Source organism: Passer domesticus, chromosome 15, assembly GCF_036417665.1.
Source record: "Passer domesticus isolate bPasDom1 chromosome 15, bPasDom1.hap1, whole genome shotgun sequence".
Lineage (NCBI taxonomy): Eukaryota > Metazoa > Chordata > Aves > Passeriformes > Passeridae > Passer > Passer domesticus.
Window position 1 is genome coordinate 16,925,909 of NC_087488.1, and position 27,283 is coordinate 16,953,191.

General features: G+C 36.5%; 1 protein-coding gene across 13 annotated transcripts in view; it reads left to right on the forward strand.

Annotated features, from left to right (window-relative positions):
* LOC135281725 (3-phosphoinositide-dependent protein kinase 1) overlaps positions 1-27,283 on the forward strand; it is a 77,719-nt gene that overhangs the window by 843 nt on the left and 49,593 nt on the right. For 3 of the 13 annotated variants that reach the window (XR_010348262.1, XM_064390847.1, XM_064390848.1), the window contains exons 1-13: positions 51-192; positions 10,663-10,932; positions 14,603-14,645; positions 14,833-14,970; positions 16,181-16,325; positions 18,643-18,740; positions 19,513-19,588; positions 21,067-21,135; positions 21,639-21,735; positions 23,010-23,183; positions 23,608-23,825; positions 24,680-24,737; positions 25,669-25,821. Coding sequence is in view for 12 of the 13 variants with exons in the window: in XM_064390847.1 (XP_064246917.1) it covers positions 112-192; positions 10,663-10,932; positions 14,603-14,645; positions 14,833-14,970; positions 16,181-16,325; positions 18,643-18,740; positions 19,513-19,588; positions 21,067-21,135; positions 21,639-21,735; positions 23,010-23,183; positions 23,608-23,825; positions 24,680-24,737; positions 25,669-25,821 (1,620 nt within the window). In the remaining variant the exon portion in view is untranslated. Of the gene's footprint in view, positions 1-11; positions 193-512; positions 612-795; positions 818-10,662; positions 10,933-14,602; positions 14,646-14,832; positions 14,971-16,180; positions 16,326-18,642; positions 18,741-19,512; positions 19,589-21,066; positions 21,136-21,638; positions 21,736-23,009; positions 23,184-23,607; positions 23,826-24,679; positions 24,738-25,668; positions 25,822-26,423; positions 26,551-27,283 lie in introns of those variants that run through there. The other 10 variants (XM_064390840.1, XM_064390841.1, XM_064390844.1 and 7 more) reach the window with 7 other exon arrangements.

The following is a 27,283-nucleotide window of genomic DNA, read 5'->3' on the forward strand; positions in this document are numbered from 1 at the left end:
GGTGGGGGGATTGTTGTGGTGACGTCAGGGGCGGGGGACGCGGGAGCCCCATTGGCTCAGGTTGGGCCGAGCGTCTGGCGCGGAACGGGTGGGGAGAGGTCCCGGTGGGCCATGGCCAGCACCGGCAGCCCCCTGGTGAGTCTGGGCACGGGGAGCGGCCCGCGGGCCATGGCCAGCACCGGCAGCCCCTTGGTGAGTCTGCCTGGGGCCGCGGCCCTCAGGGTGCTAGGGGAAATAAGTAGGCCCGGGCGTGAGGGCCGGCCTGTGCGAGGTGGCCGCCCGTGCCCAGCGCTCTGGCGGCGGTGGGGTCGCGGTGGGCTTTCGCGAACGGCCCCGCCTCCTGCACCCGCTGGAACGGGGCGGGTGAGCGGGCGCTGCCGCCCGTGGGGCCTCTCTTGTGGCTGCTGCTCGCGGTCCTTCCGCCCCCCGCTCCTGGTTCGCCGCGGGTCTCGCGGGAAGGTTCCGTTCTTCCCCGAGCGTGGCCCGTTCGCGGGAGGAGGTGAGGCCGATAGTGAAGGGGCCGCACCGCGGCCTCTCGCGGACCTCCGTTTTCGGTTCCGGTACGGGGCGTTGGCGTGGCTATGCCGGGCCGTTTCCCTACGGGAGATCAGGTGTTGTTGCTCTGTAGGGGCTGCCTGTCACTCTGTAATCGATTTCTTTTGTAGTAGGAACAAACGCGTGAGGAAGATCGCAAGGGTCACGGTAGGACGCCGTTTCAAATGGAGTTGTTTACTTTAGTCTGACAGCGTAAACTCGCTTTGTATGCAGTGAGATATCTAGAAGATGGAGTTGTAGATGGTATACAGAGGTGGTAATGGTAAATCTTCTTTTGTATTGTAAGTTATACGGTTCAGTTAGCGTAGACGTTCCCTCACGAAAAGGAAAATAATCATCAGCTTTCACTCGTGTTGGCAAAACTACCTGGCAGTGATATGTTCCTTATCCTCATGTGCATGCTGCTGTGCTTTTGGGTCTTGTGTTCTGTCAATTGCAAGTTGCCAAGCTTCATTCTGCAACACTTAAAACCTTTTCATGAGTTGGAATAGGCTAAGGAGGGTTTTCTGTGGAGAATAGCACAGCACTGTTGATTCTTGGCATGCTGTTTCAGTGTGCTCTCCTCTTCATGCTCAGTGATTTTTTTCATCAGGGTATTACGCAAAATCATTTATTGACTGAAGATGAGAAGTCCCGTGTGAATAACTCTATAGAGCACATAAATGCTACATTAAAGGACTATGAGATAAACCAATTTTTGATTATTAAAAGAATTAGTTTTGCTTTCTTGCTAGTTGATGCAGCTCTATAAAGCTTCTTCTTAGCATCAGAGATGACTTCTGTTTACTTGGACTCTTAAACACAGAGTATGCTTCCCTTTGAGTTTCTGCTCTTGTTTTTTTCACTTTTTTTTTTTTTCTCAAAAGTACTTGCCTTTCTGTTCCTTTTCTATATACAATTTAGGTCCTTGCCCATAAGAAAAACATGTAGAGAGGGGAAAAATTAAGACTGCAACTGATGACTATTTAGGTAAAAATTAGGGTATTTTGTCAGGATAATTCTTTCTAATTCCTTCTCTTCCATTCTATTTAATATTTTCCTGGTTAGGTGAGTGTACTGACAGGCAGTACCAGATACAGGTGGCTCAATTCACCTAACCTTTTTGTAATTCAGAGGATATCAAATATGGGAAATCCAGTATTTCTGAGACTGAGCAAGTTACTGTTAATGTTTATGTGATGGAGTTAATGACATATAATGAGTTCCATGATGACTGAATTATAAATGCATAAGAGGGATTAGGGAGGGGAGGTGTGAACAGAGCACAGCTTTGAAAGGAACATTCTAGCAATTTTCTGCCAAAACAGTTTTCTGTATTTCTGTATGCACAGACAATTCCTAAAATGTTCCTTTATTTTCTGAAGACGTGACATAAGGAGGGAGTTGTACTTCTAAGAAGGAAAGTATTTTAGTGCAGCTTTAGTTGCAGATTCCAGTCTGGTTTTAGTTATTTGCTGTTAATCTTATTGTGAGTATATTGGGTCTCAAACCAAGAAGTGCCCTTCCTCTCAAAATGAGGAGTCTGGAAGTATGGTAATTAACATCTTCATTTGTAGCAACATCTTCACTGGACTGTTCAGCTGCACTAGCAGTTACTAGATTCTACCAGTGTTCCTGACCTGATAAAGCCTATAGTGTAGTCATGGACCGGCTGAACAAAATTGATAGCTTCTTTTTATTCCCCCAGTGGAACTAATATGAACTACAAAGAACTGGGCTCGCAGAGCTTACATAGTGTAAGTTTTGCATTTATGTTACGAATTAGATTACACTATGTTAAGAGTTCTGTTTGTAGTTATTTGTAGGTATAAAATTTCCTGATACATATGTAGGAAAAAAACCCTTCAAGCCTGTGTATTTAATGTTCTCTTCTTTTCATAATAAAGCCATGACTAGTCTTTATCACTCATATATGGGCTTTTAACTGGGATAAGTTTTCAGTAGATGTTTTAGGCATCAAATCCCTTACCAAAGCAGGCTGCAGGAATAGAAAACAGGGATGTTGAAAGGATGCTTAAAGGTGGAAAAATCAGAAGTTTTAAGAGGAGCAGTTTTATATGCATTCATATTTCGAACATTAAAAGTTCTTAGAGTTAGTGGAAAGAACATGATCCGCAGGATAATCTGAGTATAATAGGGATGTTCTAAACAATGATTCTACTATGTGGGTAGGCTTTTTTTTTTAATACATTTTTCTTTGGGTTATTGATCTATTACAGTGCCAGAAGTAAAATTTAATTTAGCTCTTGAAACTCTACAGGTAGATTACTGTAGCTGGATGTTGTAAGATACCCTGAAGGCTCACACTCATTGCACTTTGCTAAACCAGATCAGTTAGAAGGCAGCATTGCCAGAAAATCTTGGAAAGGGATGCTGACTACTGAGGTACTTGAAGGAATTTTTGTACAGAAGTCATGAAACCAGGGGCACAATCACTTTGTTAGACTGAAAAATGTAGTTAGTTGGCAAAGTAATAAAAATAAATTTGGTCTGTGAGTATGTGAAATATTTTAGTAATACCTGTTTTTTAACAGAAAACTTGTATTTTTTTATATGTATTTGTCAAGAAAAGCTATACAGATTGGTGTAGAACTAGGACATTTATGGCATTCAGAAAATACGTGAGTGACCTTAATTTAGAAAACCCTATGTTTGAAAGATAATATCCTTTTCCATGTTCCTCATAATGGAGCTTTCCAAAGAATATGTATGATGCCAAGGAATTATTGTTTCTGGTATTTCAAATGGATAAACTTTCTTTGCAAGTGGCCAGGTTAGATTATGTATATATAATAAAGAAGGAAAAAAGTGGAAGAAGCACTTCCCCACTTCCCCTTCTGACATCTTATTTTCAGGTAAGCTTGTAGAAACTTACTGCAATCTAAAGCACCTGAAAGGACTGTAGACAAAATACACAAAGCTAGCTGTTTGGTCTAGAATCTTACTTTTCATGCCATATGAATTCAAATTAAAATTGCTGTAGGAAATAAGTGGTTTGCTGTGTGGTTAAATATTGAACTTGAGAATTGATTTCTGCTTTAAAAGACAAGCTGTAAATACTTCACTTGCAAATATTTTATAATTCTTTATGGTGAAAAATTGCAAAGATTAACTTGCTTAGTGCATTCTTCTGAAAAAATACTAAATTCAGTGTTTGGTTCTTTAGTAATCGTGCAGGAATTTACATTTCTTGACTGTGCCATAGTTCTTTGTACATACGTTCCATCTGTATTCTGCCACCTTGGTGCGTCTGCTTCTCTGTTCTTCACCCCAAGCTGTTCTCTTTGCTTCCTATAGTTGCTAGCAAGGAGCCTGGCATAGGAAGCCGTTTTGTGTTTGCTAGCCTGAGCCCCATCTATGCCGTGCAGCACCTGATTATCAGTGTGCCTTGTGAGATAGCTGGTGGTGTATCCTAAGATCCAGACTATTGTGATCACAGATGGCTTTTGTTTTCTTGTGAGCTAGCCTAGATCTGTTTATGTTAAATTAATTCTCAGTGGTTTGTTTACATGATAGCTGTTTGGGCTGTAGGCTGACTTTAGGTTCTTGGAGATTTGAGTGGTTTCCTGTTTCTGATTTGTTTTGAAGTACTAGGCAGTGGAAGGAGGCCTTAAATAGTGTGTCTCTGAAGATGATTGGAATTTAATGCTTTGCTTAGCAGTAGAGGAGGTTAGAGGGTAACTGGCTGATATGCAGGTTCTTATAAATCCTTTCATTAGCTTTAATCCCTACCTGATTTTTGAATTAGAAGTGGAAGTCAGTGGCAAGAAATACCACTATATGTAACGTTGTCAAATTTAGAGAAGGGCATTTGCATAAACTAAAATTTTGGATCAGCATTACTTGGTATGTGAAAAATTAATTTCTCTGGAAGTGAAAGTGGTCTTGTGGATAAAATACCTTTATTCCCTAAAGGCCAAAACAATCTAAGAATGTAGAGGTGTTCTCTGTGCTTCCAAAGCATTGAACCTCTTGGCTGTATTTTTGCTAATATAATATGAAGCTGATATCCTCATTACTCACTTAGGGATGAACTGTGTTGTGGATTTTCTTGCTCAAAGCAAGAAATGGCGGTAGACAAACAGTACTTCTGTTTGCCACTACTGCAGAGGTACCAGCCATTTTTGGTAAAATAGTATGTTTGAATAGGGGAAACCTTGAAGCTTTCAAGCTTTCTCCTTCCATTAATTTGTACAGTGTTTGTTCTTGAAATGTATTACCAGGACATGGTTTTTGAAGGTCTTTTATAGTTTTTTTAAAATTATGGTTATTTCTGTCAAGATATTTTGTTAAGAAGATTTTTGGGGGAAACAGTTTTATGCAGTACTTCAATGAGTGCTTACCTTTCAGCATTAGAGAGATTTCAAATGACACTGGGCATGAAGGTGAGCATAGTTGCTTCGGTGGGTTAGAGCCTAGACTTCTTTAATCAGTTAGTATAGCAGTCTGTCTGGACAAGAACAAAAAAACCCACTCCTTTTATGCAGCCTAATGCTTTTGAAATTTGCATGGTTAATTCATAAAAATACTCTTTAAACAACAGTTTTTTCATGTGGCAACTTCTGAGATCAAAAAACTTCACCGTAGATAGATATGACTTACGATTCTCTTGCAAAATGAATTTGTGTTAAAATAGTTTTTATAATTGAACTATGAGGTTTTAATATGTTCATTTAAATGTAGTAGTAGGTAACCATTTATGAACCTTGATCAAAGTATAGATTTTGACAAATTGTTTGGCTTCAGACTGTTTTGCTGACTGCGAAAATCAGTTTCTTCAAAACGTGGTGTTAAAGAAACAGTTTGTTGGCTTATGTGCTAAATTTTAAGTTCTCTACAGTAATCTTTTGCATGCCATTTGATGATGAGGTTTGAAAGAGCGCTGATGCAGCTCTATGCAACATAAGTGCAAACCACAGCTACATGAGATCACAAGATTAATGTTTGAGGTCAATGCTTTTTAAATATCTACAAATAACTAATACATAGAGTGGGGTTTCTTTGCTGCAGTTTGACTTACTAGACTTACTATTGCTATTGTCTTCAAATAAATGTATAGGAAAGTGTGTCCTGTCTTTTTTTTTTTTTTTGGAGTAGTGTTTGCTCTTAGAAGTCCTGCTGAACTTCTGTCAAGCTGAAAGTGTGAGCAGAGTACATGTCTTTAAATACCTCCCAATTACTGTGATGTTTTAATATGGCTGTGTATATTTTGGTGTCAAAGTTAACCTGTTCAGTGGGTGAACAGTTAACGAGATGTCTGATGCAGTCAAAGTACTTCTGAGACTTGGCTTACTGTGAGTTTTGTCCTGTTCATTACATGCTTGATTTTATGTTACAGTAAAAAGACAGACTGATAGCATCTAGTGACCTTTTCTAGTGAACGTTTTTTTCTCTTTAGCCTAGTATTTTAATTACTTAAAGGCAATAATAATCTTGGCAGATAGATGTACTGTTGAATTCTTGAGATTATCTGACAAACTTCTAAGCATATTCAAAGTGTATATAAAGAGAAAGTGGCACACAATGGATTTTCATTAGTCACTATATTTCTCTCTATACAGATACATGTACAATTGGTTAATAGAAAGAGGATGCTGTTGGTCACTTAGCAGAAAGTCTGGCAATCCATTTTTAGACAGACATACAGAGCATAAATAGACATGAGCATATAAGGTCTGAGAACTGATGTTTACTGCAGTTTATAAAAGCACACTATCTGTTATTGCTCTGGGTTTTCTTCATTGAGGATGCTTCACTTTCATGCAGCAACAGAATTTATGAAAGGAAAACTGGTGTTAAATATTAGTAAGGGTCCCACAATAGTCATTACATTTCCTGCAAACAGCTCCTATATGGGATTGGTATTTATTGGTGCAAACTGTACTGTGCTCTCTGCACTGAAATGTGAGGCCTTCAGTTGGATTTTGTTACTCTGAATCAGTGGGTTTGTATCTTCAGTTTCTTGTACCTCAACTACACTGCTTTTGCCTGAAGTCTCATTTTAGGTACTATGATAGTTTGAGGACATATATTCAGACCCATCTAAGTATCTGACCTGATCAGTTGCTTTTTCTTTGGAATATGCTGGAGCTCTCAGGGTGTGTTACATAGTAACCTTTGAACTGGAGACTGTCACAATTGGAGAACATAGAGAAGGTTAACATTTTAATTGTGGGATATGAGGGGTGAGGAGGCCAGTGGAAAAGCTGTGTGTAATATCTGTTAATTATTCCTTTATGCCTTCAGATGCTCTTTTTCAGATATGTGTGTCACATGCAGTTGGTGCATCTTTGTCAACCCTCTGAAACACCACCGTGCCATGAAAAGAATATATTAAATATAACTGCTTAGCTTTTAGTTTTTTTCACTTTAGACCTCTAGGTTGTCAATGTTTAAATTGTAAGCAATACAAAATAAATTTCACTTTCAGAACTTTTGGCTTACATGACAAGGTCAAAACAGTTTACAAAATAGCTCAGGCCAAACCTGTCTAACTTAAACTGCCTTTAGGAGAATCTTGGGTTGTGCCAATCTTCTAGCTTATAGTCTCATTAGCATTATTTATAATGAAAACAAATGTACCAGTTGTGGTTTAAAGGTCAGGTTGCTTTGTGTAAAAAATACTTTCTGTTACCAAGGTCGGCTTCCAAAAAAATTAGCTTTATAAGTAGTTAGATGGAAAAGGTTCTATGATCATGTCTGCCCTATGTCTTAATGCAGCTTGAGATTCTGTAATAGTCAGCAGTCAGACTCAGTGTTATCAGACACCTGAGAGGTCAGGATCCTGTTCATACTGATTTTCTTTGTAATAGATCTTGCTATTGGAATTTCAGCAATAGCAAAGATGTTCTCAGTCATCTTCAGTGTTCAGCATCATGTCACTTAATACAGAAGTAAAGGATATTATATTGGAAGTTTCTGCTGTCAGTGTTGATAGAATGGTCTCAGGAAAATAGTGTTGCAGGTTTTGTGGTGGGAAGAAGCTAGTGGAGATGGCAGTTGTAGTGGTAGTTGCTTTAGAGAAGTGTGGTATGTGTTTGCATATAAATACATCAATAGTTGTAGTGATAGTGCAGTTGTCAAAATGCTGAATTGCAGAGGGAAAAGGTATGAGTCCTTTTGGGTGGCGGGGAAGAAAGGATCACATTTTTCCTATCTAGTGGGCTTTTGGCATTGATTCCAGTTTACTTAGTTTATTTCTACTGTTTGCAGACTGGTGGGGAAAAGAACAGTATTAGTACTTCATGTATAATAGAAGGAATACTGTTTCTAGTTATTTAGTGAAAACTACTCGATAGAGATGTTGAAATGACTGTTGATCTGTAATGCCACATATATTCAGCAGATTTGGTGTTTTCTTCCTTGAAAGGTTTTCAAATTCAAGTATGTTGTACTAAGAATGAAACTACTTCTATATGAAAGTAAATGAAAAGATCCCTTAAGGTTTGGAAAAGTAGTGTTAGAGACTAGTTTTTAAGAGACAGAATTACTGGATAAGTGGTTATCAATATGGTCTATGGTGATACATGACATGCAATAGGTCAGTCTGTTGTTGCCATGTGAGGATCTGTGCTTTCACTGGCTGCCAGCAGAGAAATGTTAATAGTTGCTAGAAGGAGAGAATCCTCAAGATTCTGAGATTGCAGATGCAGTTTAGAACATTTTAAATTTCAGTTAGTGACTTTGTTTCTCACTAATAAAATGTCTGCATCTGGTAGAAGAAGGATCTAAAGTCTGATTTTTACAAAAGAGTATGGTACAGGGTTACATTAGATAAGCTGGCCTGTATTCTGTTTTAGGCATATGTGAAAACCTATATGTAGAGGCATATATGGTTTCTGCAGACATGGTTTTTGGAGCCTTTTAAAATAAAACTGAGAAGGTAAATAATGCAGGACAAAATACTAAAGAAGAATATATGGAGTGTGAAAAGGCGAGTGTAGGAATTACATTTTTCAATAAACGTTGAGGTGTAGACCTAGTTGCATAGTTCATTTCTTAGGTAACTGATCCTTTTAAATCTATTGCATGTTTCTCTGTCCTCCTTGTTCTTAATCTTGACTTTCCTTTGAGAAAGTCAGGGGACTAATTGATGTTATACCCTGGCTGAAAATAACCTTTTCCTACGAAGTCCATTACTCCTGTCTCTTCCCTCAGGATTTTTCTATACTTGATGTTCATTGTGACTTAGTTTCAGCTGCTGTGTAATGAAACACTGCATCCAGCACCTTTTTCTCCCTTTCTCAGTGCTCTGATGCTTTTGTGATGGATGTTCTTCTTGCTTGTTTGCTTTTTCTAGGTGATCTTGCTAGCTGCAGAATCTAATCAGACCCTCCCGCAATGTTACTGCTTTATTTACCTGTAAAACCTCATTTGTGACTGGAGCCAGTTCATAATTTAGATCCCGATATTTAGTCTGTGTATGTGTGTTTTGTTTACTGTATTTCATTTAATGGGATGGTTTTTATACTGGCATCACTTTAGTTGCTGTGCACTCATGCTTGTGTCAGTCTTGCTGCAATCTTGATGGGAAAAGGTATAATCTGTTTTTAATTCTAGCTAGTGTGTATCTTTGGACATGCTGCTGTGTGAGTAGCTGTCTGAAGGAGAGGTGATTCATGTGGAATATGAAAATTCTGGGGACAATAGTTAGTCTGCAGAAGGTGTCAGCTAAAATATATGTATATAAGGCATAAAAGGAACTGTGACCTACAGCACATAAATTTTAATGTGTATGTGTGTAATAATAGTATCAGTTTAGCAGTAAATAAAGGCAGCTTTTCTCTACTGCACAGAGCACAGCCAAATGAGGAATCGCTTATTTGGGAGCTAGGTTCCTTAAGAGTGAGTGCCAGTCCAATTCCCTTCCAAGGTGGTTTCTGACAAAAATGCAGAAAACGGTTTTGAATTGAAATGCATGAGGTAAAAAAAATTCTTTTTGTGAGAAGTAATTTTTAATTTGGTAACATGATGTATGATATAGACTCTCTGACATGGTTGTACAATACATCTGTTTTGAGACTAGGTGATTTGGTGATTTTCATTAAGGCATAGTTTAATTCTGCTGGATGTATGTTAGAATATGGAGATTTAAAAAATGGGTGTTAACTTTCTTAAATATTTCCTCTGTTTACATACTATTTTTTTTTTTGGTCAGTGGTAGCTTAGCAGAGCTCTCCTATCTGTTTGTGTTTTCTGGCCAGTTTCAAGTAAAACATCAGAAGCAGTCCCTGACAGACTAATTGTGGTGTATTACCAAAAGGGGCAGAAAGCAACTTCACAAGGTTCCTTGATCTTACTTAGGGAAAATTGATAAAAGGGTACCAAATGACAATTTGCTTTGTATATTACATTAATCAGTTTTAGGAGTGTGTCTTGTATTTGCTGTTTTCTGGGCTATCTATATCTGTTCTTTTTGTTTTGCAGTTGGATTGTCTTTATGTGGCCATATGTAAAATTTAAGTAGTGCAATCTCCCTTGTTTTAAAAGGTCATGAACCAGAGCATTCTTCAAAAAAAGTTTTAGGTGTTGCTGATTATTAAACCCTCCACCTGATCTTCCTTTTTATGTTATGTCCTTTCTCAGTGTGTACTAAAAGGAAATATCACCAGAGAAATTGAAATTCTGAGTAAAAAAATAAGAATGTGTCCTTTGTCTCCATTAAAGTTTTCACATGTTCGTTTAGAATTCATTGTAACTTGTATCTCTGAACTAGTGTTACTGGTACATACTGGTGTTTATTGTATGACTAGAAGTTTAAGGTCATGTTATTCATAGGAGAAGATGCCATGAAATTTGATAACTTGGTGTTAGGAGCATTTTTTGAGTTCAAAAAAAGCATTCTTGAATTAAAGTGTTCAGATGTTTTGACCTCGGGCTGTATGACAGCATGACCTAAAAAGAGTTATTGATCAAATTGAAATTGAAAAGATTTATTTATCAAATTGTTGCCATTTCCAACATAAATATTTTACTCCCTCCTAAAGAGATTTTTAATGATAACCCTTTCAGAGAAGAATTTTTATGATCCTTGTATGGAAATAAAATATAGTTGTGCATGGTAATTATGTCAGGTATGAGAATAATAGTTTAATTTTCTTTTTTCAGTATGATGCTGTTCCAATCCAGTCAAGCGTGGTCTTATGCTCCTGTTCGTCCCCTTCAATGGTGAGGAACCAAGCAGATTCCAGCACTCCACCTGTCATTTCCGCTTGTGGCAGCAGACAGGGATCTAACATGGAGGGTACAGCACCTGAATCAGGATCTGATTCAAACTCCTTGCAGCAACATACAGGACAGCAGCCTCCACAGCCTCGAAAAAAACGACCTGATGATTTCAAATTTGGGAAAATTCTTGGTGAAGGATCTTTTTCAACGGTAACTTTACTTTTTATCAGAAGTGACAGATATCTTAGATAAACTTGAAAATTTGTTGTGTAAGATTGATGACATTGAAATATGGAGAGAACAGCTTGAAGAGTAAATGAATAGCACTTAGTGGATTTAAGCTTAACTATTAAAATTAAGTGTCATCCTAAATATGGGTAGCAATTTTTTTTAAGTTCCTCTTAAATTGATCAGAAATCCTGTTGTATCCTAACGACTTGATGGCTGGATGTTTAATCAACATGCTTTCTAATGTAAGTGTGATAGCCAGAAAAGGTTATGTAAAAAGTTTGATATAAAGGATTGGAACTGTTCTAGGAGCTTGTAGTAAAAACTGTGATGTCCTGTCTATGGCAGGAGGTACTGCCAGATGCTTTCAAAAGAAAGAACGCTGATACTTCTCTGTTGTTGTTACTCAGCCCCTGGTCCTTGAGGATTTAGTGAGTCACAGTCAGTATGTTTGTGTTCAGTAGCCTTAAATGGTTTGTTTCTTACATCCACGGCATTGCACAAAAATGAATTACTTAAGTGTTACCTTAATGAATTCATGAAGCATTTAATACTTTCATTTGATGATTTGGTAGTTTCCCAGTTGTAAGACAGTAACATTTCTGTATCTATTTCATATGATACTTGTTGTGTACAATTTTTGGTTGTAGGTCTCTAACAACAGGTTGGGGTTTTCTGGTTCTTCCAGTACAGCCTACTGCAGTGTTTAGGATGCAGGCCTGTAGTACTTGCCAAGAGTAATTTGAGCTCACGCAGTTGCGCAAATTACACGTAGTTTGTGCAATTTGCAGGTTTCCCTAAAACATCCAAAAGTGGTTTGGGTATACCAGGACACTTTGCTTCAGTAGTACACTTTTCATTTCTGCTTTTGGTCTCTGAAAGTTAATGCCATGTTCTGTGTAGGTGGAGAAATTCATAGGGCTTAGCCCAGACTCTGAATTAACTTTGTCCAGCACTCTGCTACCTGTCTCACTGGACGGCAGCACAATCCTCTGTAGTATCAACTTCAGAGCATTTGATCTGTGGGGCATGTATCTTTGTGTTGTCATCAAAACATCTTGTTAAAAAGTATGACTTGTTCATAATAAACACAGTTGTAGACCCAGAGATCTGACTGTACTCCCCAAGATCCTCATCGATATTCTAACTAAAAGGTGTTTATCTCAAAAAATAGGCGCCCTCAAATTACCATATATCCAGTGACAGCTTTAGATTAAAGAAGTATTTTCTTCATGGTCGTAACAAGTATATTCCATTTTCTTGGACTTCTTTTAAGAGCTACCACAAGCTCTTACCTAATGCCAGGGCTGCATTTTAAATTCAACAGAGAGACACATGGTGTGGCTTCAGGGTTTTTCTTCAGAGCCCTCTCCAATTTTGTGGGATCTTCTGCAGCTGCAACTTCTTGGACCCATGCCTGATACAAATGAACACACAAATACATGGTCTTCTATTTTTTGGTCTGCACTTTTAAATTAATGAGAATCTACTTGCTTTGTAGACAGCTTCAGGCTTCTCTTAGAATAATATCTCTTATTGGTGGAAAAATTGTTATTCTCATGATTGAGGAAGCATGTTGCATAGCTCACCTCCTTCAATATGGTGGGTAGGGTACATATATATTCCACCTTGGTTTTGTCTCCACCTATAAATGTGGCATTTCTTAAAAACAGGAACTCTAAGGAAGTATGATTGTCTGACCAAAACCAGTTCTTAAATGCAGATTTAATCTCTAGCAGCCTAAAGTATTTGTTTAAATTTAGAGTGGGGCTTGGTCATGATGTATGCCAGGTATGTTGACAGTTATTTCTGCTTTGTAGCCTCTGAGGATTCTCTGCTCTACCTGTCTCGCCTTCCTCTCCCCTTCCTTTGATTTGGGATGTTTAACTACATTTCTTACCTTGCTGTTGTCTGAATTTACAACTTACACATTTACATGTTCTGTGAATGCTTTTGTTTTTCTGTTAGTTTTTATAGCTTTTTTTTTTAAGCTATCCAGTTAATGTCTAATTTCTTTGTATAGAATTTACATTCCATATTGATATTACTTCTTCTCATAGGGTGGATAAGATTCAGGCCCCTGATAACAGAGGCATTGTATTAGTACGTCTGAGGGGTTTTCTGTTTGTTTTCTGTGCATATCTACTGTTGTTTTCTGGATTATTAGTTAGGAGGAAATTAAGATACATGGTATGCTCAGATCTGATGGGTGAGAAGGAGCTTGAGGGTACCAAAGTACTCCTGCTATCAGGTAAGTGCTCAGTGTACTTAGAACACAGCTGCTCAGTATCAATGTATGTGGGTAATACCTGTGAAATACAGTGGTAAAAAGTTGGATACAGTACAGGACTGGAGGAGAGTCAGTCCTTAGCTTAATTTGCCAAGATATATTTTCATCTGTGTCGGCTGATACATTCTGCCATCTGAGTTTGGTCTCTGCATATGTGGGGTTTTATTTAATAACTGCCTTTTAAACTGACCTGCTTTCAGAAGCTTTCATGGTAGATGTGGTTATTGAAACCTAGCTGCAAAAATTAGAAAAGTTCACAACATTGTCATTCAGCTGCACATCTTATCTAGTGTTAGTGTACACAGAAGGATCTGAAAAATTCCTTGTGCAGAGACATAGATGTTAACAGACTGGTTGTTTGTAACATTTCTAGTAGAAATTTTCATTGATCAAATACTGTAAATGTCAATGTGGTTTTAGGAGATGAAATTTTAAAGAAAGTTAAGGCTGCCTGTTACTACTGAACTGAGGTCAATTTTCTAGTACTAAAGAGTGCAACTGCATACACTTCTTTCATCTGACAAAATGCCATATTTAGATTTCCTAAATACCTAACATTTAGCATCAGGTGTGTGTAGTAATATTTTGGAGTACTCTGTTATAACTGATTTTGCGAGGGATTAGAAGCAAGCCTGGAGCAGTCATGAAAAAAATAGCATGAAGTTGAGATTTTTAGCAAGGTGTTGAAATGGATATAAACGTAAAATGAGAAAAACAAAGAATGGTACTCATCTGTTGTTACAAGGTTATTGGTTGCATTCATGCAAGAAGACTTCAGATTGTCTCTAAAATGACCTTTTATAAATTTCTGTCTTGAAAATGTGCCTTGTGTTCCTCCAAAAGTATTTCTCTTTAAAAATGTAAACCTGCTTGCCTGAAATTTCATCCCTTGCTTCTACTAATTGGAAATTTTCTGTTCCTTTTATTTAAATCTTTTTCTTAACAAACTGTAAAGAGTTGAAAAGTTCTGTCTCACTTCTTACTTTTGCTCATTTGTATAAAATTTATCTTTCAGTCTTTGCCATCTGTATTAAGGAAAGTACTATGACAATTATTTTTATAAGTATTCCTCAGGGTACTTGTTGCTTTTTTTTTCCCCCTTTAGGAAAATTTGTGACTTACATTACAATCTTCAGAATTCTTCTGGAAAAAAAATCAGTATTTACACTTAGATGTGTAACTCTTTTGGCAAAACAAACATTGGTCAGCTGAACTGAGTTTCTGCAGAAGTCTTGCCTTAGCCAGCATAATATGAACACATGCTTAAATATTTTGCTGTGTTCCAAATACTTACTGAAAGATGAATGTTAGTGCATGTGTTTAGTGGCCAGTTACAATATGTTTTCTTTCCTCTGACAACAGGTTGTCTTGGCTCGAGAATTGGCAAGTTCTAGAGAATATGCCAGTAAGTATTGACTCCTTTAACATGAATTTTTTTGAAAATATAGTATCGGTGTAGTCCAGTTACAAAACACCGAAGGAACAGAATTAATGGTTTTATGTTAATTAAATGTAACCAAAAAACTCCAAAACAAGATGGGCTTCATTTACTTGTACCTCTTGCATTTTTACTCTCTCTTTTTTTCATTAAGTTAAAATTCTAGAAAAACGTCACATCATAAAAGAAAACAAGGTACCATATGTGACACGAGAGAGAGATGTAATGTCCCGTCTGGATCACCCTTTTTTTGTGAAACTCTACTTCACCTTTCAAGATGATGAAAAGCTATGTATCCTTTGCATATTAAAACTTGCTGTAACACTTTCTTAAGAGTAATAACAATGCCCAGTTTTGATTCCTTGAAAAATGGTCTAATGAAAATGATGGAGGTAACTTGAGGTATTGAAAATATCCTAATGTATGTGATGCAATTTTTGTAGTCATGCTTTTTACAGAAATTAAGCAGATTGAATGAGTGGGTCCTCTCAAAGAGAAGATTAAGGGTCTTGTGAGACATGGGTGAGCAATGAAACAAATTGTCCATGTGGGAAATTTTGAAGGCTGACTTGTAACAATTCAAGTTCAAAAATAATTTGAAAATTCTAAAAGGATGGATGTCGGATGTTGGATGTATGAGAAGTGTTTCAGAAGTGTTTTATTCCTGATGTGTATATGTGTCTGTGTATATCCATCTGTCTTCTGTAGTAAAACACAGTAATTCCTGCATTTAAAATAGGGGTAGTCAGCTAATATTTCCTACTAGTTTCATTTCTACAATTAGAGCTATTATTAAAATTTTTGTGTAAAGATGAAGGTGCTTATAGAATAATGTGAATCCTCTGTTTGGGCTGCTGTTTTCCCAGCTCTCTCTAACAGTAATTGTGAAGTGCAGTTTCATCCTGGAAGCGCATTGCTTGGCAGTTTTTTTTTTTTTTTTTTTTTTTTTTTTAAAGAAAATGTTAATTATGTGAACTTCCTCTTAAACCTTCTGCTTGGAATTGGCTGTCCCAAGCATAAAGGTATAAATCAGTCTATTTCTGAGGTCAGTAAGTAGTTTTCTGGTTTTCCCAAAGGCTGCTAATAGTGCTGGGAAGCTCTACATATCATACAGTATGAGCTCACAGGGCCTCTTTTGTATGGTAAACACTTGCTCTGGTACTTTCCAGGTGATGGGACAATTTTTAACTACTATCAGTTATTACTATAAACAACTCTGAGGACAATTTTGTATGTCATTTGAATGAATTATCCAGGTCACTCTCTGGAAAAACTGTGAAGTTAACCCTTTATGTAGTTTTTGCTATGCTAAGAAATTTGGACCCATGGCCTAAGTTGTTGATATAGTTAAATTGCTTGGGCTTGCTATTTGTAAAGTTTCAAATTAACCAACTTCCCTGTTGTTCATGTATTTTTAGTAGTATTCTTCTGTTTGGAATAAGATTGTGGGCATTTTTGTTTTAGAGTGGCTTAGAGATAAACCTTAACTAAGTTACATTCAGATTTTGGACTTAGCTATGCCAAAAATGGAGAGCTGCTAAAGTATATACGCAAAATTGGCTCATTTGATGAGACCTGTACAAGGTTTTATACTGCTGAAATTGTATCAGCCCTGGAGTATTTGCATGGCAAAGGAATCATTCACAGGTAATGCAGAGTTGAGACAGACATGCAGTTGATCATGTGAGAGGTGGGTTTTTGCTAAAAATGTTCTTTGTGAAGCTAAAAGCAAAGTTGGATTTTGTGGCAAGCTAAAGAGCACAAACAGTGTTTGATCAGCCCTAGCACAGTTAACATCAGTAGTTAAACAGAGGAGAACTTGAGGAGGAGAGCCAATCACTGTTATACCAACTGTTGGAGCAGGAAAAAGTAAGAAAACCTTCTGGCCTGGAATTAACATTACCAAAAGCTTGTTTTTCAAGCTTCATTGGTTGACTTGAAAACCAGAAAATGACTTTGTTTAACTGCTTTTTTCCTGTGCTGTTATGTAGCAAAAATAACTAGAATTCTTTTTGTGTGTGGCTTAATGTGCACTATATAATCAAGTAAAATTAATCTATATCAGTTTTCACTGAGTAAACAAATTCCACAAAGCTGCACAATAATTAGGTAAGTGGTGGAATTAGCGAAGTTTTAAGTAGTACTTTCGAATTTGTTCTTGATGTAATATATTGTTTGCATAGTCATGTTTTGTCATTCATATTTATTAAATAAAGCTTTAAGTGCTGGACATCTGAGCTGCAGAACTTCTTTTTGGGTAAGAAATCTGTTGTGTTTTGGCTACCAAGCAATTGTCATGGGACACTAGATGCTAGTTTGCAAAAAGCTAACTAATTATAATTCTGATAGCATTATTTCTTTCAGTTATTACAAAAACAGTTTTTCCTTTTAAATACAAATTTTTGTGGAATAATTTGAATTTGAATCTAAGAGTATGGATGTGTAGCATACTGAAAACATAATATATTCTGTAGGGACGGGGGAAAGTTCAAGAATTCCCAATTTTACAGTGTTTAGGCTGAGAGGATGCTTATAAAATGAATGTGGCATGATTGTCAGTATTACTAAGCCTATATTGGAAACCTCCTACTGGAGAAGAGCTGCTTTATACTTGTTTTTATATGAAGGACCCTACGAGGAGCTCACAAGAAAACAGTAAAATTGTGCAACTGGAGAACTTAGTATGAAGTTTATGAGGTCACAGCTCTAGCAATGCCTGAAAACTCTTGGGACTTTTTGCTGCCAGAAGAAATAGGACATGACATAGAACCACTTTAAGATGTCAGGCTACCCTGGAAAATTTATTACAGATATCTCTCTATGTATTTAGATATATAGCTATAGATCCATAATCCAGTATTAATGTAGGTATAGGATATATTATATAAACAGTATATGTGAATTGTGTATAGGGTACAATTATCTACATACGTACGTATCTTAAAGCCCTACACAAAACTGTTAAAAGGGTCCATTCCATTCACGTACTTTCTACTTCTCTCATAGGACAGGCACAGGAAAATCAACCAGATTTTTATGGCTTGTTGCTCTCTGTGGTAGTTTCCAGACTTTAAACTGTACAACTCATACTTTTCCATAGTAGGGGGCTTTAATCTGAAGAAAATAGTGCTGCACAGTGATTGACAGAAACAGCTTTCAGTTTTTACTGTTTTTTTCTTGCCAGTCAAACAAAACAACTCCCATGCTCCTAGATTTCTTTATAAGCATTCAAAGATTCTGCTTAGGAGGGAAGCATGTAGGTTTTTTTTGGATCAGCTAAGGAAACTTGATGCAAAGGCATATCATATCAGTGTAACTGAATGCTCTTAAGTTGTTTCTAATGCACCTCTTGACATCTAACTCTGTACTGCTATCATGTTTGTGATACTGTGAAGTCTGGTTTTATTCCGAATCAGAGGCTGTGCCTATGCAAATGGTAGGCATACATTTGAAATGCAGATTATGCATGGGGGTGATCCATGGTTCTTACCTGGTCAGGACATTTAGCTGGGGTTGGGTTTGCCAGTGTTTGACTAACTGGAGTCTTGCAGTGAGGAAATGGACATAGAAAATCTTCATGCCATATCAACCTGTCAGATGTTATGTAAATTAAGGCTTTGGAGTGAACGGGCTTAGGGTTTTGTGTGTGTTTTTGTGAGGTGGGGTTTTTGTTAGGATTTGTTTGGGTTTTTTGTTTGTTTTGGTTTATAAATTTTTGAACATATGACATACACAGTAGCGTAGTTTTGAGATGATTATTTATGTGATGTTTTAAGAAAAAAGTTAATGGATTTAACAAAATTTGGTAGTCTGCAGGTTGACAGCTGCATGATAGAGAAGTTGTTGTAACAAAGTTTATAGAATGTCTGCATCATTTATTATAGCATTATGTACCTAAGTCACAAGACAGTTTTTTCAGCTTTAATTTGTGTGCTGTTTGAATATAAAAATCTGTCTTTTCCAGGGACCTTAAGCCAGAGAACATCTTATTGAATGAAGATATGCACATTCAAATAACAGACTTTGGAACAGCAAAAGTATTATCTGCAGATAGCAGACAAGGTTTGCCATTATTCATTATGTGACACCAATAATTATAGCAAGTGATCCTTTAAAATGTACATGTGTTGTATTTGCCAAGATCGTAACCTTCCAATGTCATTACCTCGCCTAAATCACTAAAAGATCTCAAAACAGTTTTGACTGTCACTACTTAGATTGTATCTGAGGAGGTAGCATTTGGTGTAGTGGAACACCAGCTAGATTACCAAATAGACTGGGAAGTTGAACTACTTCAGGTTGCTTAGTTTTCCTTTGCAAGACAAGAATACAAACAAACAGGTACCATGGCTCACCTGATACAGTAAGTTTTATCTCTGCTTACATGTTTAACTCCAGTGGCTGAAAGAATTACACAAATGTGAAGGTTGTAGAATTAATGTGTCTGCAGTTGTTACTAATTGCCTCTAAATAGATGCTGCAAACAATGCCTGAAAAAAGCACTAGGCTGAACTGAATTCAATTGACACTTTTTTCTTAACTATAGCAAACTTGTGTTGGTAGATATTATAAATAAGTACCTAAATGCCTAGCTTCTTGAACCAAACAGCTATCACCGAGATTGATTTGTTTCTTCCAGGCAGGTTTTGTGGATAGGTAGAGAAGTTAAATTCTCATGGGTTCTTTGCAGCATTACGTAACTTGCAGTGGATTGCCTTTTGGGTTTTGTTTTTTTTTTTTTTTTTTTTTAAACTGGGTGGCGACAGGTGAGGAAGGGGAATATTGGCTTATGCATAAGTATGTGTTTGTTTATTTCTTTCTATTTCCTTAACAGCACGGGCAAACTCATTTGTAGGAACAGCACAGTATGTTTCTCCAGAACTGCTGACAGAGAAATCTGCCTGTAAAAGGTGAGGGCTCTATATTCCAGAACTTTCCTGACTCTGTCAGGAAACTGTCAAATGGGGAGGAGTGGATAAGTCAAGCAAGAAAGCTTAGTATTTTAAAGAAACAAGATGCTTGAGTATTTTAACAGAGTTTGAAATTTTTTTTCTTATTAAGTATTGCTTCTTGTCTGAGGGCTGGTTTCCTCAGTTTATCTACTTTGAATTCTACTAACAGGACTAGGTGTTGTTGGAGAAGGTATAAGGTGAAGTTGGATTTCTCACCCATAAATAAATCAGGAAAATCTGTTATCCAAGTAACACAATTATTTTAACTCCATTTGGTATAAGATTGCTCAAATATGGTATTTCCTGCTGTAGAAACAACAGAATATCTCATGCTGTCCAGTTAAGGAGAAGGCTGCAGCTTTCTTTGACTTGTATTTAGATCAACTTGCAGTTATCTTTTCTAAACTGTAGTTAGGATTTGCAACATTTTAAAGCTCATCTCAAGGGTATGAGTGATGCCCTTAAGAAATTTCTGAACTCATTAAAATTGCTTATTGATGGTATCCTCCTGAATATGTATATTATTTTATTGTAATGATAGAAGAGTAAGCTAGTTGCTGACAAATGACAGGTTAATTGGATCATTTATGTGAATAGTAGTAGTAATTTGTGCTAGCATTTCTTGAACTGATAGAGATACTATCAGACTTTTCACATCTTTTAGTGAAGAGCTTTTGACAATTTTGGCTAATGGAAAGACTTAATTAGAATATCATCTCCCTTTAGAAGTTGCATAATACTTCACCTGTACAAAAACCTCTTATTTTGAGTAGTTTTAAGTATTTGTTAGTATTTTAGTCTTCCATGAGGGTTTTGAAGCTTTAATCAAATCTATGGGTAGCTTACCTCGAGGTAAAATAAGTTGAAAGTGTTCTTTCAGGTCAACACACTAAAGCTTAACTTTCCTTTACCCGCCACACTAGAACATAGCTTTCCCTCACCATTATAGCCTGTCTTTTTGTTTGAGTCTTAAGAAAAGCTTCAAGTGAAAAGGTAAAAAACTGTGTTGTAATATGTTCTCTTTTTTAATTCAAATATTTAGAGGAAAATATTTTAACTCTGAAGGGGCATATATTGAATTAAGTTGGATGAATCTTTGAATCATCATGTGGATAGTCAGGATTCTTTTCAAAGTCATTACTTACCCATTATTTTGACTGAGAATTCACCTGTCTTCCACTTGCTCCTCCTGTGCTTGGAGTCAGGTTTTATGGGACTGTTACTCTACGTTTTTTTTCATTTAAGTTGTGTTGCTAGCCTACTCTTCTTTCAAGGGCTGAAGTAAAAATAGTGTGGAAAATATTCAAAGCAGGTTTGTCCACTGGGTTCATGTTATGTTTTAAGTAGAAGAAGATTAAGAATTTTTCCTTTTAGATTTCATTTTAAAGACTTCTTTTACAAAAAAGATTCTATGTTTTTTCCTCCTTGTTTTGAAGCTCTGACCTCTGGGCTCTGGGATGCATAATATATCAACTTGTAGCTGGATTGCCTCCATTTAGAGCTGGGTAAGAGATCTGAGCTAATTATTTACATGTGGATCATAAATATATTGCCTCTGATTGGATTTTTACCTCACTACCAGTTCTGAAGTATTTTCATTATGCAGAGCTGGTATTAATGTCATGCGTGCTTTTATTTGTCCTTTTTGATGTCATGAAGTTGCTTAGACAGCAATAACTAGAGCTTCTGAGAGACAGATGCCTTAAACTATCCTGGAATTTCACATCTAATTTGTGCCATGATGGTAACTATATAACTTATAACTGTATGTGAAGAGGTTTATAAGGCACATCCTCAGCACTCTCTGTTAAGTCATTTGAGCTTTTGTTGTTATTGCTCAAGTATCTGGTGCTTACAGGATCACAGTACCTCTTCATACTAGGAAGAGTTATGGGAACATAACTGAACTTGTAGATTTTTTGTTTAATATTTGTCTGGTTTATTCAGGTTAAGGTGAAAGAACCATGGAGGACTAATAACAAGAGTTAATATTTTTTCTCTTCTGCAGAAATGAATATCTTATATTCCAGAAGATAATAAAGTTGGAATATGACTTCCCAGAAAAATTTTTTCCTAAGGCAAAAGACCTTGTGGAGAAGCTGTTGGTAAATATTTGTGCTTTTCTTCTCAAATGTAGTATGCTTGTCTTGACTTTTTTTTTTTTTTAATAACTGACCATGTGCCTAAATGCCTAACTTCTTGAACCAAAAGGTTTAACTGAAATTGATTTGTCATTAAATGGTTTGATGACATTGGAAAACATTCAGCTTATGTAGTTTCTCTTTTCTGAAAGTTTCTATGCACTCTTGCAAATCTTATAATATGAATATCTGTGACCCTTACTAACTGTCTAGAGGACTGTCTTGAAAATTGACATCTGTTGTTAAACAGCACTTTGATTTTTTTTTTTAATGTGAATTCTGACAAGAATTGTTAGAAGGACAAGGAATGACTTTCTATGAAATGGAAGCAAACAATTCTAGATACTGTGCATTGCAAACAAATTAAGATTCAAATACTTAGGCTTATATAGTTCTCAGATTAATTGGTTTTGAGTTGTATAAGGGATCATTTAGTTGAAAACAGCTGAAACAGTACATCACAGGCACATATATTCATTACAATATAAATCCAGTTGCCTTGCATTGTAGCATGCACTTAACATGTTTCAATAGTATCAGCCTAAGAATTACTGTGCCTGTGAAAGTTTGACAAGTAGGAAGAAAAAGTAGTTATGTTCCATCACTGAGATTATAGTCATGACACTCAAGTGAACATTTTAGGCGTTACAAGCTTTTTAAAGTTCAATAATCTATCATATTAGCAGGGGATGGGGAGGAAACACTAATCTTTGTGGATGATGATAAATACAACCTAAAAGTGCGTTCCTGTGTCCAAGACCAGTTCTATGGCCAAGACAGCGTCTCCTGAATGGTGAAGTCCAGATTGTATTAACCTGGTTGTATCCTGAGAATTGTGTCATTTTGAGGTGCTTGAGAGGCTGATGTTTAACAACAACTGTAGTTTCCACAGCTTCTTGCATCACTAGAATGTGATGGTGGACTAAACTTAAAATGAGGTGTGCTTCATCAGGCCTTCTCTGTAAGGATTTTTCAGTCTTGATGAAGAAGCAAAGCCAAAAAATTGTGTCGACCTAAAGAAGTGCTCCTGTCCTTAGATCTGTGAGCTATCTAATACGCAATGTTGTTGACAAGACATACTGACAAATAAAGTCTTTTATTAGAAACAACCTCCTTACAGATACGTATGCTTAGGGCAGGAGGACAAACTGGTTTTATGTTTTCATATGGAGCTTTGCAAATGTGATGAATAATGCTTGCCCTTTGTCATTATTTTAACTTAATTTTCATTTGTTTAGGTTCTAGATGCTACCAACCGATTAGGCTGTGAAGAAATGGGAGGATATGGACCTCTTAAGGCTCACCCCTTCTTCGAATCCATTGTGTGGGAGAACCTACATCTTCAGACACCCCCTAAACTTACAGCATATTTACCTGCTATGTCAGAGGATGATGAAGACTGTTATGGAAATGTATGTTTGTCTACTGCTGTATTCAGCTCTGATGCTGCCTGAGACTTCAATTATAGCACAAATATTGAATATTAATATAAATGAATAATATAAATACTAATATAAATATTTTTACTGAAACTATGGATTAGTTATATTTTAATGAAGATTTTAATTATTAAGAATGTAATAAATATTGCTGGTTATATTTTTACTTACATCAGCATTTGTTTTCTGATCAAGTGAGTATTTTGAAAAAACAAGGCTTGCTTTTGATCAATCATACTTTTTTGCATAGATGCCTGCTGATCTATAGGGAGTAGGCTGGGGTTTGGCCCAAAAGTAAAATAAACTAAAACATGCTTAAATTAAAAGCCACAGTTTAGTGCAAAACAAGCTTTTTAATAAAAGACATTTAATTACTTCATTTTGTTTCCTCCTTTAGTATGACAATCTCCTGAGTCAGTTCGGTTGCATGCAAGTTTCTAGTTCTGCCTCTTCCCATTCACTGTCTGCTGCAGAGACAAGTACACCACAGACATCAGGAGGAAATATTGAACAGTATATTCATGATCTTGACAACAATTCCTTTGAGCTGGATTTACAGTTTTCTGAAGACGAAAAGAGGTTACTTCTGGCAAAACAAGCTGGTGGAAATCCTTGGTAGGATCTTTGAATGTAGCTAAATAACTTGCCCAGCAATAAAGAATCCTGGAAAATAAGTGATTTTCATTTAAATTCATACTTGTCAGTCTTAGTATTTTCAAGTAAACAATTAGCAACTAGATTTTGCTTGGCTTCTATTTTTAAAGCAATAGCAGCAAAACACTAATGTTATATTTCCAAAATTTACAAGGTATAGAAGATGATGTGGAGTGTATTTATAAGATAGGCAGAATGATGCTATCAGTGCTTCAGAGTCTTTGCACTACAATCCTAGAATTAGAAAAGGTTCCTCCTATTTTACAAATGCCATAAGTTGTTGGAAATTTTTGCATGATAATATTCTGTGAATATCTAACCAAAATACCTCCAGACTATGTAACAGGATTTCTTTTCACTCTTTAGAGAAGTCTGTCATGTGTGAACTTTTGTCATTGTTGTTCCTTGGAGGTTGGAATGGGGTGTGCTAAGGGGTTTGGGTTTTTTTTTTTGGTTGGTTGGTTTCTTTACAGTTTTCTTGTTTATTTTTTGTTCCTGTTTTGTTAATTTTTGGGGGGTTGTTGTTTTTTGTGGTCTTTTTTTCCATTTTCATAGTTTTGTTTGGTTGGGTTTCTTCTGTTTGATTTTGGTTTTTTGTTTGGTTTTGTTTGGTCGGTTTTTTTGCCCCCTGTCAAATTTTGGAAAAAACTCACTGATCTGGACTAAGGAACAGTCCAAAACTCACGTACTAAAGTTGTTCAGGACTCTCGTGGAAAAGGACATGCTAGGGAATGACATGAAAAACTACTTGATCATTATAGCTGTTTCTGTGAAAGAATTACTTCTGGAGTAATAGTTATTTTTCTTTTTCTAAGGCATCAGTTTGTAGAAAATAACTTAATCCTAAAAATGGGTCCAGTGGACAAAAGAAAGGTAAGGGCTTTTCTTAATTTCCTGTAACAAGATTGAGCTGTCAAATTTTTGCACAGCTGCAGCATAGATAAGCAGCCTGTTTTAAAACTTCCTCATTTAAACAATTTGTCACCTATAAACAAGTTATTTTACAAATTCAGTGTTTTCTTGTGAGTAGATTGGATTTTTTCTTGATTTAGTGATGTGCTCTGGATTTCTTGGAAAAGCCTAAGTAAATCTGCTATTGATGCTTTCATTTTGAGATTGTAGCAAATGAGAATTGCTTGTCCTCCTTCTCCCAGTCTGATATAATCTAATAAACACTTTCTTGATGCATGTCTGAATGTGATTTGAACTAAAAATACCAAAAAATTACCAATGTTATTCTCAACTGTGCTTTTTTCCTGAATCTGACTTTGTGCCTTTATCCTGAACGACGCAGAGATGATCTTAGAACAGCTTTAAGTGTTAATTTCAGCAGTTTACAGATAAGCAAGGATAGTCTGCATCAGCTTTAGCAGAAAGAAGGTTCTCCTTCGTCTAAGTTACTGCCTGCTTTGTTGTAGTCTTTTCTACAAAACATGATTATTGATTTCTTTGAGAAATAGATTCTGCTTCGCTCTGTGCTGCTAGATGTTTTAGGTTTTGCTAGAACTTGAAGATACTTTCCTAAAATAGTAATTGTTTTTTGCCATGTAATAGAATAATGCACTGCAGCACCCTAAAAAAGGTACGAGGTCAAATAGGTAAAGTAAAATTAAACATCCCCCCCCAAACCCAAATATACCATCCTAGCACTGAGCTGGTTTTATCCTGCCTCTGTTGGTCAGTTCAGAGATGTGTAAATTTACATTTTTAATTCCCTCATGGATTTTTCTGGGGTTTTTTTGTTTTTCTTTTTTTTTTGGTTTTGTTTTTATTTTTGCATTGCTACTTCTACTTTTCTTGTTAGGGATTGTTTGCACGTCGGCGCCAATTGCTGCTTACGGAGGGACCCCACCTGTATTATGTGGATCCTGTCAACAAAGTTCTAAAAGGAGAAATTCCATGGTCTTTAGAGTTGCGTCCAGAAGCCAAGAATTTTAAGACATTTTTTGTTCATACGGTGAGTTTACTTTCTGAATTTTCATTGTAAATTGCTCTAAAGTCCTTGGCCAATTTCTGTAAGTTATCAAAAAGATTTTTCTGGAGAAAGTAGAAATGCTTAGACATAAAATTTCATAGTCCTAATTTAAAACAAAACTGAACAAATACCTGAACAAAGTCAATCATCAAAAAAATGCACAAAATCTGTGCCCCTAAACAAAATTGAATAATAATAAAACAAAAATCACACAAAATCTCACACTGACATACACATTTATCATAAAAATGCTACTGTATTTTTATTATTAGTGTTTAAATTAACCATAAGTGGATTTTATGCTTTGAAGGACGTTCTTAATGACTTAACATTTAGCCCTCCTTGTATGTAGTGAATCATGAGATGTGTATAATATATTGTCAGTTGACTGCTTAAAAATATTCAGGTGCCAGATGTATGGTTAATCAGTAATATATAATGTTATATAGCTGTAATTGAATTTAACTTTCAGAAAGTTAATGAGCTAATTCTGAATAATTTTTTTCATTGGTAGGTGCAGAATTACTACTGCTTTTTGGTTAAACTATGTTTGGAGTAATCATTAAAATGTTGTTCACTTATAGCCAAACAGGACATATTACCTGATGGACCCAAGTGGGAATGCTCATAAATGGTGCAAAAAGATACATGAAGTTTGGCGACACAGATACCACCAGAATGCTGCAAAATAGTAAAGCTCATCCAAAATTTCCCAGTTTCCCTACTTGCTGCTAGAACTCCGTGTGCAGCCGATCAGAGGAATCTTTTCAACCCGCCTATATACCATCTCAAGGGGAAGCATACGTCTGAAATGTTCTTGGGGTGTTTTTGTTATGTTTTTTTTTGCTTTAGTTTTTGGTTTTCTTCTTTTGTTTGTTTGGGTGAGCTTTTTTGGTTGGTTGGTTTTTTTTTTGTTTGTTTGTTTTTTTCTGGGGGGTTTTTATGGTTGTTTTGTTTGTGTGGATTTTTTGGGGGTTTTTTGTTTTTTTTTGTTTAAGAAGAAAAGGAAGAAAAGCAAAAACCTAGTGGAATTCAGGGTTGCTTTGCTCGCTCTTTGTGCTTCTGTTGAGGCTTCCACATGCATATCATTGCTGTGAAGATCTTGCTTTTGTGCACTTCAGTTCTGTTCTTGCTGCAGACTAGTGGATAGACCTTGCATTACCAGCTTCACTTAAGATGAGTTAAAACCAACCCACACGCACACACGCTGAATCATGTACCAGCCTTGCATTTTATGGGGCTGGAGTTTTCTGTGACTCTCAGATTATCATTAAACTGTGTTTCATCAGGGAGCTTTTATATGCCTCTCCTAAGTACCACCTCTTTGTTTCCTCTTCCTTTCCTCACAGTCCCCCAGCTTATTGGTATATGGCATTTATAGCCAGGTTGGTTGCACCCTTGTGTAATTCCTAACATCGTTCTGGTTGCAGGATTTGTGTGGTAC